General features: G+C 44.0%; 1 protein-coding gene across 2 annotated transcripts in view; it reads right to left on the bottom strand.

The window, feature by feature from the left end:
- Positions 1-12,533, bottom strand: part of LOC119168273 (leucine-rich PPR motif-containing protein, mitochondrial) — a 57,899-nt gene extending 45,366 nt beyond the window's left edge. For both annotated transcript variants that reach the window (XM_075867187.1, XM_075867188.1), the window contains exons 1-5: positions 12,296-12,533; positions 7,865-8,040; positions 5,939-6,183; positions 3,816-3,874; positions 1,274-1,360 (exon numbers count right to left, since the gene is read on the bottom strand). In XM_075867187.1, coding sequence (XP_075723302.1) covers positions 1,274-1,360; positions 3,816-3,874; positions 5,939-6,183; positions 7,865-8,040; positions 12,296-12,444 — 716 coding nt within the window. In that variant the 5' untranslated portion in view covers positions 12,445-12,533. The remainder of the gene's footprint in view (positions 1-1,273; positions 1,361-3,815; positions 3,875-5,938; positions 6,184-7,864; positions 8,041-12,295) is intronic.
- Between the last annotated feature and the right edge of the window lie 283 nt (positions 12,534-12,816).

Here is a 12,816-nt window from a genome sequence, read left to right as displayed (position 1 = left end):
CCACATCGCCCAACAAATATACAATTTTTTTTTCGCAAGTAATTATTGCATCCCAGAAATTGCAACGAAAATGGTGTCTGCTCGTTCCAGCCACTGATGATGATTGTGCACACATTGTGGTCGCTTCTTTTAAGCATCGTGCGTACTATAAGTGCGCGGAGCCTCAATCCAAGCCAAGGAGGCGATTTTTTTTTATTTGCATGCTACGGCGTGTATTGTCACCATCATTATAGGTTGTGTCCGTTCTGTGGTTACGCAATAGCGTGATACGGAAGCTATAGGGCTGTTTTTAAGTTGAAAGTGATTGATTATGCACTAAAAAACGGAGACAGGGCCGCCGGTAGGCACTTTGGAGTCGACGAGTTTAGTGTTCGCTACTGGCAACAACAGCACAAGCAGCTGAAAGCCCCCCCAAGACGCGTTGGGCATTCCATAACTGCGGAAGACCCGTGTTAGACGGCCACCAGTCCAAGGTTGATGTTGTAAGCTAGCCCTTTGTGCGCGCCAGATACTTGTGCGCGCGCGCTTATCCTTCAGTGGGGAGAGTCACGCACCTTCGACTTTCACTGGAAAGATTGCGTTTATTGCCAGATGCACAAAAATCGCATTGTTCGTTGGACAGGCCTTGTTTGCAAAAAGAGCGTGCTTTTCAAACGCAGCGAAGTAACAGCTGAGGCACTCGTTTGTTCGCACTCATATCTGTACCTGTGATTACACTTCGTGCGTAGTTTTTGTTTAAACAGCGCATTAAGCGTCGAGCTGTTAACGTTGTTAGTTAGCTCTCGTCCTGTATGTGTTGTTTTAGTGTGTCACTTGTGCCACTAAGCGAACTTAGTCTAGCGTGTCACTAGTGTCACTGAGCGAACTGCACGCTTCGATCTACTAGTCGTTCTCAGTGTTACATTCCAAGTTGTTGCTATCAAATTCATTGCTTCGCCCTTGCGGCGAAACTGTGACTTTTTTCCTGTTACTAACAGAGGTTAACAGATTGAGACAGCTTTGCAAACGCGGTGCCAAACCTGGAGGAAGTATGGAGCTGGCTGGCCTTCCTTGGTTCTCATTATTTTTTGCTTCTTTCTTTTTCTCTTTGTTTTTACAGCATCTTTTGCACAAGAATAAGTTCGTTATATGTGAAAATTCATTGCAAAGATAAATTCTTAACACTATAATTGTATCACAACACTGTTCTTCATTTACTTCGTTATAAGCGATATTTCATTATATCCAATTTTGTTATATCAAGGTCTGAGACGGTACAACGCACGACACTCACCCTGCACGGCAGTGGCCCAGGACCAGCGAGTTGAAGACTCGTTCATTGATCGCCATGTCCTGGCTCTTCATGTGCTCCAGTATTTTGCTGCAACGTTAAAACAAGCGTTGCGTCGACTGACTGGCATGGCATCGGTGGCAACAGGTCATGAAGCTGAAGCATCGTGCCACGCGAGAACTTGCAAGTTTTACGCCGAAGCAGAAAACCAGCATGGCCAAGTTGTTCATGCATACATAACAAGCGTTCCACATTTGAAAGAAAAAAACCCCAGCGATGCTTCTCTAGACACCGAATAACAAAGGACACCTCCAGGTGTAAGCACTAGATGGTGCACTGCTACAAGACAGCCAACACTGCGCACCTACATGTCACACAACATGCAATAGAGATGAATACATAAGACTGACTAGTAAACTGTGCCCTAATACAGCATAGAGAAGCCTTGTTAATTCAAATTTTATGCGATGAAAAAAAAAAAAGACTATTGCAGATTACTTCACGGCTCAAGAAAAAAATATGAACGAATGCTTATATCAAAAATGAAGAATTCTGTCGCCATCTTTTCTATTTTGTAAAAAGAAAACAGCATGGAAGATGATGATTTTCATCATATGTGTATTGCTAAGCATGAAAAACAGTGCGCCGAGGTGGGACAACAAAAGCAAGCACACACACACAGCGCTGACCAACAAGAGAATTCATTACTACTTGCCAGGCAATAAATAGCAAGGTATCGGTGTGCTGTTTTTCATGCTCAGTATGTACGAACTGGCCCGCCTACAACTAGAGTACCGCGTATAATCACATAATGAACGCACTTTTTTTCGCTAAAAATCTAAGCCAAGTCAAGAGGTGTGTTTATTATGCAGGGCAAATTTTATGAAAACTTTCTGGGGATGAAGGAAAAATGCGGTGATGCCAAAAAAAAGTTACGTGGCTCATCCTTTTGTAATTGACATGTGCGTACACTGTTTGGAAACAGCTTCATTGTTGCACTTCATTCATCTTCTGCAAGCTGTCGCCGCGCCGCCCGCGCGCTACGTAAAAAGTGTTTTACCGCTTTATTTTCTTGCAATCGTTTAACCACAACAGTGGCACCCACTGTGATCTTCAGGGGTGCTTGGAAGCGTGCGCTACGACGCACTTTGCGAACTCCGTTGCAACCTCGCACGATGACAGCGACGGCGATGTTGACATTGCAGTAAGCTACCACCAAAGCATCAAAACAAACCGTCGGTAACAAGATTAACAACAAAATACAGCTGCCTCCTCGCTGTCCCCATGAGAAGTGACTGAAGAAAATGTAGCCTACATCTTGCTTTCCTTGCAGTACATGCGGATAACAAGCATGAAGAGCGAATTGTAACCGGGTGGTGAATGAGGGGTGCCTCTATGTTACGGAAATCTTCACGCTCGTTTCTGGGCGATGAGCGATTTTTGCTGGTTTTGAATGCGTGGTTCTTGAAGAAGGGAAAATGGCACCCTTGCAGAAGATAAGAGAAGGGGGATAAAAAACATAGTAGAAAGATAAAAAAGAGAGAGCACTTGCCGCACAGAAGTGGCAGAGAGAAGAAGGAGATAGGAAAGAGGGGGGCAAGGTCGAAGGAGTCCAAATACGGGGCACCACCAGCCGAGAGCTAAATAGCATCAGGAGGGTCGTGAACGGGGAGCCGATTGGCGATAGCTATGCTGGCGTCGGAGATCGCGGGTGACACAAACGTTTGGCACGAAATCCAGCAATGAATTCCAGAAATCTGCAACGCGATGGTGACGACTGGCCCTTGCGACAGCCATGGTGAAAGCCGATCCTGTTTTTGTCGCTCTGTGCACGTGGTTAAACTTGCGACTTACTATGCGACTTTTTCAGTTCAGGAGAAATACTTCCCCCAAAGCACATAGAAAGCGCAATATTGGACAAACTACATAATGTAGTTACGTATTTGCAGAAAGTGAACGTTAGTTGGTGAGGACAGTTTTGTGACTTCCGCTCGCCGTGTGCCTATCTCTACACTCGTGATTGTCTACTGTGAGTTTTTTTACACTCGCACCATTTATGCCTCTTCTGTGGTGCATGGCTAATTAAAAAGAGACAAATTATGGTCGAAACACAGATAAAAAGAAAAACAAAACGACGGGAAGCAGCAGGCGAAAGGGGGGGTGAGAGCGAGCCGAGGGGGGTTGACATAATACAAAACAGAAAAGATACAACGGGCAACGAGGTGCCAGGTGTCGTTTTGTGAGACTGTGGCAGATAGATTTAGGGGGCCCATTTATTACACGGGAGAAAAAAAATCCAAATATTGACGACTGAAGTTGGGGGCGCATTTAATACGCAAGTGCATTCATTACAGGAGCAAATATGGTAGTTTAATTGCTCTTCCTTAGTGAGTGTCAACACAACTAGCCACAGCTGTGCACAAGGCATCTCAAAGTGTTAACGAGCGTCAACATGATGAAATTTCGCTGTATCACAGACAAAGGTGCACGAACAATGGAATGATTTCTTAAATGCGGCTGAGGCAAGTCAACCGTCGCGCCTCACCTGGCGCCGGCAATGTCTCCCTGCTGGCAGTAGCGATGGATCAGCCGCTGGAATGTCACCTGCACAAACACACGAGGGAGCGACTCACTTTCCAAACCTGGCTTTCCAAACATGACTAGACAAGAAGCTGCCTAGTCAAGGTTTGTGGTCAAGACAGTCAACATAATTAAAAGGAAGCTTTCGCAAAGCAACCAAGGCAACGAACCCTGGAAGAAGGCATTTCTCAAAAGAATTTGAGGCCCAAGTCCTAATGGTTTGTTTCAAGATGCTCTCCCATCTTTTCCTAGTCTGTATGCAGCAAATGATGGTCATTCTAAGCACACTTGAACAAAAGTTATGGTGTGGTGAACATTCACGATCGATATTCCACCTCAACATCACCTCACTCGTTAACATTTAAGTTATCGCAACTTCTCTTCAAATGTGTTTACATCAATCATTCCTGTTCAATGCTTTGCACACAGCTCTTATTCCAGATTATTCTAATGGGCTTATTTACTTTGCACCTTTTTCGGTTCGAGAAAATTCTTACTCCCAAAGCACATGAAATGCTTGATAGTGGACAAAGTACATAAAGTACAAGAAAAATAATTACCCAGCTGAAACCAGCATCTAAAGTCAGCAAGTTTCAGCAAAATTGATAAAAAGTTATAGAAAAAAAAATATTTCAAAGCAGCGCCTTGTGAGAGCATACGCATGTGCTCTACAACATTGAGTTTCCTAAATATATACACTAGAGGGAACTCTGGCGCTAAGGTCTATAGCAGCTGCAACGCACAGCACTTCAGTGAGCACAGGAATGATGGGTAGTACATGGATTTGTTTAATCTCCGTACTTCTGGCTCCGCCTGGGTTCATGTGGCTTGGAGCTACTTTGTCACGAAACAACAATCGGCAAGTTTTCAACAGTTGTGCTTCCCCACCTTAATATTTTAGGCTTACCATTTCAAATCGGGTCACAAAGTTTAAAAGGTGTTTTTTTTTTTCGAAACACTACCGAAACACACCAATAAACAAAGCCACAAGTGCGATTCGACGCTCGCAAGTATGAAGACAAGGCAAATTTGTGTACTACCCATCATTTTCGTGGTCGCCGAACGATCGCTCTATGCTCTACAAAGCATTAGTTAAGTGGACTGCCAACTGCTGACAAAATATCGAGATCACCGAATATAAACTTGATAAAAATGGCTCTTTCCTATCTGTATATTGCAATATCCTGTCAATCCAAAATCATTAAACTATGCTTTCGTGCCTACACTTCATCCTTCATGTCTGCATCAAAACTAGTGCTTGTGATGCGGTGTTCTATGATGAAACAAGAGGCTCTGTACAATTCATTTTCGGCTGAGCCCTTACTCTGTTTCGTACATCAGGTGCAAGGCTACGAGAGAGAGTAAGACTTCTCGCCGTAGACACGTCTGTACCAAAAAAAATGGTTTTATGTTTTACCACATGACATAATTTTGATGGTGAATAGCTTGTTATAGATTGCTTAGTGCTTTTTTTGTTTTTGTATTGTGGCCTGTGTGATTAGTTCCAATAGTATATGGTGTGACATGTGCCGAAACTACCATAATGTCACCTGATGTTCTGTGCCAGTAACAGTGAACCAGTTCTATGCTAGTGAACAAAGATAAAGAAGACAAGGAACTCGCGCCAGCTGGAGATGTTGTTATTCGTGTCTGACATTTTGACAGTTGCGTCTGCTTGTACCTTTGTTCGAGCCCCTAGCAAGTGACAATATAATTACGAGGCACACTTCAGTGACGGACACATAGGATTTCGGTCGTCTGGTGAATGTTAATGTGCACTGACATCGCATGGTACAAGGGCATCCAGAAGTTTGCCTCCATCAAAATGTGACCGCCGCAACCGTGACCGAACCCACGATTTTCGAGTCGGCAGCCGAGCCCCATAACCGCTACACCACTACGGCAGACCGCAATCACTTCTGGCAGCATGTAGCCAGAGCCAACCGCGCAGGGCATGTTTAAAACGAGAAAATTTTAAATGAAATGTCCGGGGACTTGCATATTTTGCAAACTGAACCTATTGCGTAGAAGCCACAGTGTTGCATTTGATGCATGAAACAGAGTGTAGTGTCCAGGAAATGAACTGACCCTGTTGGGTTGAACGGAGGCGGCCTCCATTGTGGCCAGGAAGGTGGACGGGCAGAAGGGGAACTCGTTCTCGAGGTACACCTGCAGCAGGGCGTTGTAGTGGCTGGCATCCAACGGGCAGCCGAGGGACTGCAGCTTCTCCCAGACTGCCCGAGCCAGTTCCCGGCGCTCGGACGGGGGTTCCTCACGCAGGAAGGCACCGCACATGCGCACCAGGAGCAGGCCCTGAGGACCCGAGAGACGTCCTGCAACACAGTGGCCGAGCACACACTCATCACGAAGGCACGCAAGTACAGTACTAGACTCCCGATACTTAGAAATCGAGGAGACTTGAGGATTTCGTTCTTGTGATTTGAAAGTTCTCAGATATGAATTGGGGCGAAATATCAACTGGGCTTGAAAATTGTCAGCTAAAGTTTTACGCACACATATCCATCATGAATACCATAGCAGTACATAGTACTAGCGATCTTGTATTGAAAGACAGCACAACAGATGAGAGCATTGCAGCACATTTGTTCAAAGCTCTATGATATCCCTGTTCTCATCCGACATTCTAATTGTCACTGCAAAAAACAAGGTCACCGAGCCCGATGGCACACACGTTGACCGAGGTTATGTCACCACATGCTGCCAGTTACAGACGGAGCTGAAACTTGAAGATAACAAAGAAACTAGAGAAAAAATTAGAGATCACATAGCATGCAAAGGAATGTAAAATAGGAGGTGTAACATAGATAAGAAGATGGCACAATGCGTCTGGGAACAGCCTGGCGTAGCCAATATTCTGGTTGACGGCAAGAGAAAGAAATGAATCTGGCCTAGCCTCTTAACGCATAGAACAGACAACCGATGGACAGTAAAAGCAATAGAATGGTTACCAAGGAGTGGGAAACGCTGTCGGGAAAGGCAAGGCAGAAAGCTAGATAGAGTGATGAAATTGAGAAGTTTGCATGGATAAAATGTAATGATCTTCCACCTGGAGATCATAGGGAAAGGCCAGCACCCTGCAATAGACTTAATAAGGATGAGAATGATGATGATACCACAAGAAACTAGCTAATATTCTTGCTCTTGGCAAGTTCGGAGCCGCAGCTGCCAGGTGGCATGCCCAGTGCACCACGTTTTTACTTAAAGTTTATTCAAAGGGCTGTTTATAGCTGTAGCACATTACTTAAAAGAGTACTGACCTGAAGTTTTAAAATTTTGGGATCATTGCTCGCAATAAAAGAACTGGTATCGAGCAACCTAAAACGACTACTGTGGCGCTTGTGAATGCATCGAATATATTCTTATTACAGACACCTTAGAAAGGCGCTTTTGGTTTTGATATCGAGTGGGTGGCTTCTCGGTGACGTGTCAAAGCAGCACGACGTCACGTGAAGACAGCAACTAGCGAAGTACTAGTGGCAAATCAGTCAGCAGCTCGTGGGTCACGCAAACAATGATGAGTGATTTGTAGTCCAGTGTCACTGACAGATTTCCGAAATTTGGGCTGCGAGCAGGATGCAGAGCTCGCTAATTCATGAAGGTCTTCACTCGCTGAAATGATTTCCGTTACGATAGAGCTGTCTTGCAGATGCTCGGCGACGAAAGCCTCAAAATCAGAATAAAATATTTTATACGTGTTGCCTGACTCCCATGTGTGGAGATTGTTGACACTGCATATCATCTAAACAAAAAACGTCCCTTTCACGACGTCTTCACATCGTGTCAGTACTTCTGTTAGAAATAGTGCCTGAAATAAAAAAACATCTGCTGTTCTACTCATCTGCCCCACTGTCATTACGATCATTTCTGATGTACACGCCTCTTTCATGTGTAGCAATATGCTGCAAAAGTGACATTCTCGAAGTGTAGTGCACTTGCTCAGAATGACACTAAATTCGACACTGCGACAAGGATATGAGGCTTGAAGGCACTTACCGATGGCAGCTGCCTGCGCCAGCACATCATCCAAGTCCTTGCGTGTCACCCGGCCAGTGCGGCGCACCTCGTTGTCGATGCGTTGCAGTGCTCTATCAAGTTGGTGGCCCAGCCATTGCGTAGAGGAGGAGGAAGAGGAGGAGCTCTCTGTTGCCGTTGCCAACACACTGGCCCTCCTGTAGAACAATGAACAAAGCCTTGCTTTTGAGCTGTCTCAGCAGAGAAGCGACAACACAGGCCAAATTACTTAACTGGCAATTACTAACTCCATAAAAAAATAAAGTCTAGAATTGAGTGAGTTCTTCACAGGCGAAAAAAAAAGTGTAAATTGAAGAGTTCGTTTTCTTTGTTATACACAATATTAATGAGCTAACAAACAATGACGCCAAGGAACATATAGGGAATGTTATTGGAAGTAACTAATGCGAATGTGATGAAAGAAAAGAAAACGAAAAGGTAACTTGCCACCAGCAGGATCTGAAGTGGCGACCTTTTAATCGTTGAGCGCTCTACTACTGAGCGACGACAGTGGTCATCCCTCCGTCTACTTTATATGGTATATAATATCACAGGTGGGTAACACAGAACTGAAGAAGTCTTGGCAACTTTCAAGGCTGATAACAGTGAAGATTGGCATCAAGGCAAATGACATGGCATGCGTCTATAGTCGTATACAACTTTCGAAGAGTGTGGCATTTGCTCCAGAAAGGCATATGTGCCCACACTGCAGAATGACTGGTGACCCCACCTGGTGACTCCACCTGGGACGACTGGTGACCCCACCCATAGAGTTTCTTAATGTACACTAGGGGGAACTCTGGCGCTAGTGTCTATGGGAGCTGCAACACATGGCGCTTCAGCGAGCATGGGAAGTACACACATTTGTTTAATTTTCGTACTTATGGCTTGCTTCTGGCTCCGTGTGTGTTCGTGTGGCTTGGAGCTTTTTTTCACGAAAACATAAATTAGCAAATGTTCACCGTTTGCACTTCACAACCTTATTCTTTTATGATTACCATTTCGAATCAAGTCACTAAGTTTAAAAGGGTTTGTTCTTTCTTTCAAAACAAAACCGTAACCAGCCATAAACGAAGCCACAAGTACGATTCGTCGCCCGCAAGTACGAAGACTAGACAAATGTGTGTACTACCCATCATCCCCATGGTCGCTGAACGATCGCAGCGCCAGAGTGCCCTCTAGTTAATTTTGGGAAACTCTATGACCCAACCTTTGGAAAACATTGCCAAGTGCGTTAATGCAAGTATTTCTTGAGTCATGAAGGCAATCTGCTGCCCCGGCCGTATGGAAGGGGACTCTCTAGATTTAGGTTGTATCCGACTGTACGTCATGTCATCCTACGACAAGCTGTCAACTATATCTATGCGCCCTTCTTTCAGGATGGCATGATGTACCCTATTGTCAGAGGTCACGACGTGGAGATTCACATTTCAGGTCGTGCCCCATTCAGGCACCACTCCCGGCGAAATGGTCATAAAGGCATTTTTTTTTTACCTAACCCTTTACTGCCGAGTGTCACAAATTTGCAACATACCAAAAAACTTTGAGCAAGCAAGTCGCAGAATGCGTTCCGCCTTTAATACCGGCTGTCAAGTACTCGTGGAAAACGTAGCTTTCGGCATGAATAATCTAGTGCCGTCATGTCTAAGCTATTTTTAGTTAGAACCAGTTGTTTTGTAAGTGACGGCGGAGAGCGCAAAGCGTGTGCAACAGCGCTCACTTCTTTATTCTTTCTCGCCTGGGTGACACAAGTTATATCTTCAGTAATAGTTTATTCTGAGTGTACTCACCCCAGAGGTGGCACAAGACATGTTAAGTAGTTCTGCAATGCGTTTTTTGTTATAATTCGCTTCTGTGGCATATGGAGAAATTGCAACATTCATAAAAAGTATGCATTAAAGTTGCATTTTATATAATTGAACTGTGGAATCATTTAGAGGTTACTATCTAAAGTTGAAAAATAAAAAAAAAAGTTTTAATTTTCATCGGTAGTTTCATAATTCAGACATTAAAGGGTTAATAAGCAGAACTACAAAAAAAGTAAAAGAGAGAGAGAAAAGAAAAAAAAATGAACATAATTTCGGGCAGCTTTCCCCTCTGCTTTTGGTCATATCTCAAATGTCACTTTGCTCAAGGGCTCCTTTACATCTGAACCATCTGATATTAAGCCTTGTATGTGTGACAAAACTTGCACAGTTAATCATACCTGAAAATCTTGTGACTGAATGATGGTGTGGAAAAAAAAACTTCATCCTCAATCAGTGACATTTACACATTTCCTGATGACTTCTTACCACCCCGTCGCGGTGGTATAGTGGCTAAAGTACTCGGCTACTGACCCGCAGGTCGCGGGATCGTATCCCTGCTGCGGCGGCTGCATTTCAGATGGAGGCAGAATTGCTGTGGGCCCGTGTGCTCAGATTTGGGTGCACGTTATAAAGAACCACTGGTGGTCGACATTTCCAGAGCCCTCCACTACGGCGTCTCTTATTAATCAATGGTGGTTTTGGAATGTTAGGCCCCACATATCAATCAATTGATGATTTCTTACTAATTAGGCTACCAAGGTGTCCATGTGATGAAAAGTTTAATTGCAGTTGTCTTCTAATTTGTAAGGCTTAAAAAAAGTCATACCAGGGACTTCTAAATGTGTAGTTACAGCACAATATATCTTAGTAAAATTTTTTTTAGTAAGGCGAGGTTTTCATTTGAAATACTCTCAGGATCAACAGACATTACAGAGGGAAGTGGTAAAACATTACAAACAATGATTAAGTAAAAATAGACAATACAATGCAACAATAGTTAATGATAGGCACTGTATAGCGTGAATTTACAATGGAAATATACACACTACAAGAAATAACAGCATTTCTAAATACACAATAATAGCTATTACATGGCAATGTACAACAGGTAATTGCACTATGTAACATTAATACAATTGTGGCTACGGAGATTCAAGATACAAGGCTAACTAAAAATTGTTGAACCAAGTCTTAAATATATTATGATCAGAAATAGTTACTAGTGATGTAGCAAAACAGTTCCAATCATTTGATTTGCACGGTATATATGATTGGCGGAATGATTCGGTATTAGACGACGGAATGACAACCTTATGAGCATGATTCAAGTGGTGTGAGATACGAGGAAGAAGTATTAGCAAATGACATAAGTGGCAATATGATGATAGAGTTTGTGAGAAAGTGTCAAGCAGAGCATTGTGCAACAAGAAGCAAGTGTAGGTTAATTTAAGGTAATTTTTCATCTGTGTGATGCTCGCATTTTGGTCATAATTGGAAAGTATAAAGGGGACAGAGTTAATTTGTACCATTTCTACTGAATGCACCGAATTATTAAGGTATGGTTACCAAAGTGATGCGCCATATCCAAGTTTAGTATGAATGAGTGTTTTATACAGCACTAGACTGGAAGATGAAGCTGGTTTTGCAAAGTTACGGCGGAAATATCCGATCTTGCTACTACCATTACAACGCAGCTGACGTTCAACACTTCCAAGTCATAAAGAAGGCAAGCCTTACAGTTCCCTAGATAATTTAATAACTTTTCAGCAGCCAGTTTCAGTTTAGCTTAAGCTGGAACGGGATGACAAAGGCGATGAGTGTATAAATTAGTTTTCTTTGAAACCATACTCTCACACATTAAATATGTTGGCGCACATCCGACGAAATAGCAGCAATATCATCTACTCGGCTTTCAAGGCAAGACAGTGTAGGTTGCACTTTACAGAGTTGAAAAACGTCGGCATTAAAACTTCGTTTCGTTCCCTCCTTTCTTCTTTTCTGTGTGAATATTGTCTGACTTATCTTATAGAGATATTTGTTTTTAATTTGCACTGAAGCAATATCTCAGCACTGCACCACAAACTATAATCCCTCGGGCAGCGTCTGCGAAATTTTATCACTTCTCTCAATTTGCTCTTGAAGTGTTTAAATAAAAACCAGCACATGGAAGCCAAATTAGATATCCGCAAAGAATACAACTCTCGACGGTTCTTCCTAGTTTCAAAGACCGCTCAGAGAAGACCTGCTTTCGCCACCGGCACCAGGGAAGTTTGGCTATAGAGCTACATTTAGAAATATTACACACGTAGCTCCACTGTGCGGCGTCGCTGGTGCACGCTAGTCACGCTAACAATAAATGGGGAGAAAATATGCGACTTTCGCTTGGTAACCGCTCATCTCCGCCGATTGATGTGCCGGGTGCGCTATTCGAAGGAGACTCCAGCGTCACGCGACCTTGCACGCCAAGTCGAAGTGAAACCACTCGCTTTGCGTACAGTGGAGAATTAAAAAAATAAACGCAGAACCAAGCAAAGCTATAGGTTATAGAACTTCTTTAGCGGTCGTCCAAAAGATTACCGACTAGCACGTGGGAAAGCGCTCTTACCGTTCGGGGACATAAGTCGTGATGACCGCATGCCGATCTTTGCGCACGTAATACGACGCCGCTCGAGCAGGGTACGCGATTCGTGGAAGCAGTCGGCAAGCGCTCAAAACTCTGGTTACGCTTTTCACAGAACGCACCACACCAGCCATGGTTGTTTCTTCGCCGGGTGCCCTACGGCGTGCTTGATACCCTCAATCGGGCCTCCGAGAGCAAGCTCCTCTGCGTTAACGCTTTGGATTGTCTTGGACGGTAAATATAGAAGAAGCCTGAAAAGAAGCCACAAAAATGGTTGGGATCTCCGTGGTTGGGATAGTCGTTGTTGGGATTTACCGTCACAGCTGACGTACCCCAACCCGGTCGTCATGAATAAATTGACCCGGACTGCGGGGTTTCGATTTATTGTAGTAAGAGTGGGGGCTTGCTCTTTGAACACATGCTCTGACGCTGTTCCAGCATTGGCCGGTGCGGTTTCTCACGGTGAACATTGGTGGCAGCGAATGCTGCACAGTGACGCCCTGGCG

The sequence above is a fragment of the Rhipicephalus microplus genome, chromosome 6 (genome assembly GCF_043290135.1).
Source record: "Rhipicephalus microplus isolate Deutch F79 chromosome 6, USDA_Rmic, whole genome shotgun sequence".
Classification (NCBI taxonomy): Eukaryota; Metazoa; Arthropoda; class Arachnida; order Ixodida; family Ixodidae; genus Rhipicephalus; species Rhipicephalus microplus.
The sequence above is the reverse complement of the archived record's forward strand: the minus strand, read 5'-3'. Positions and strand labels throughout refer to the sequence as shown.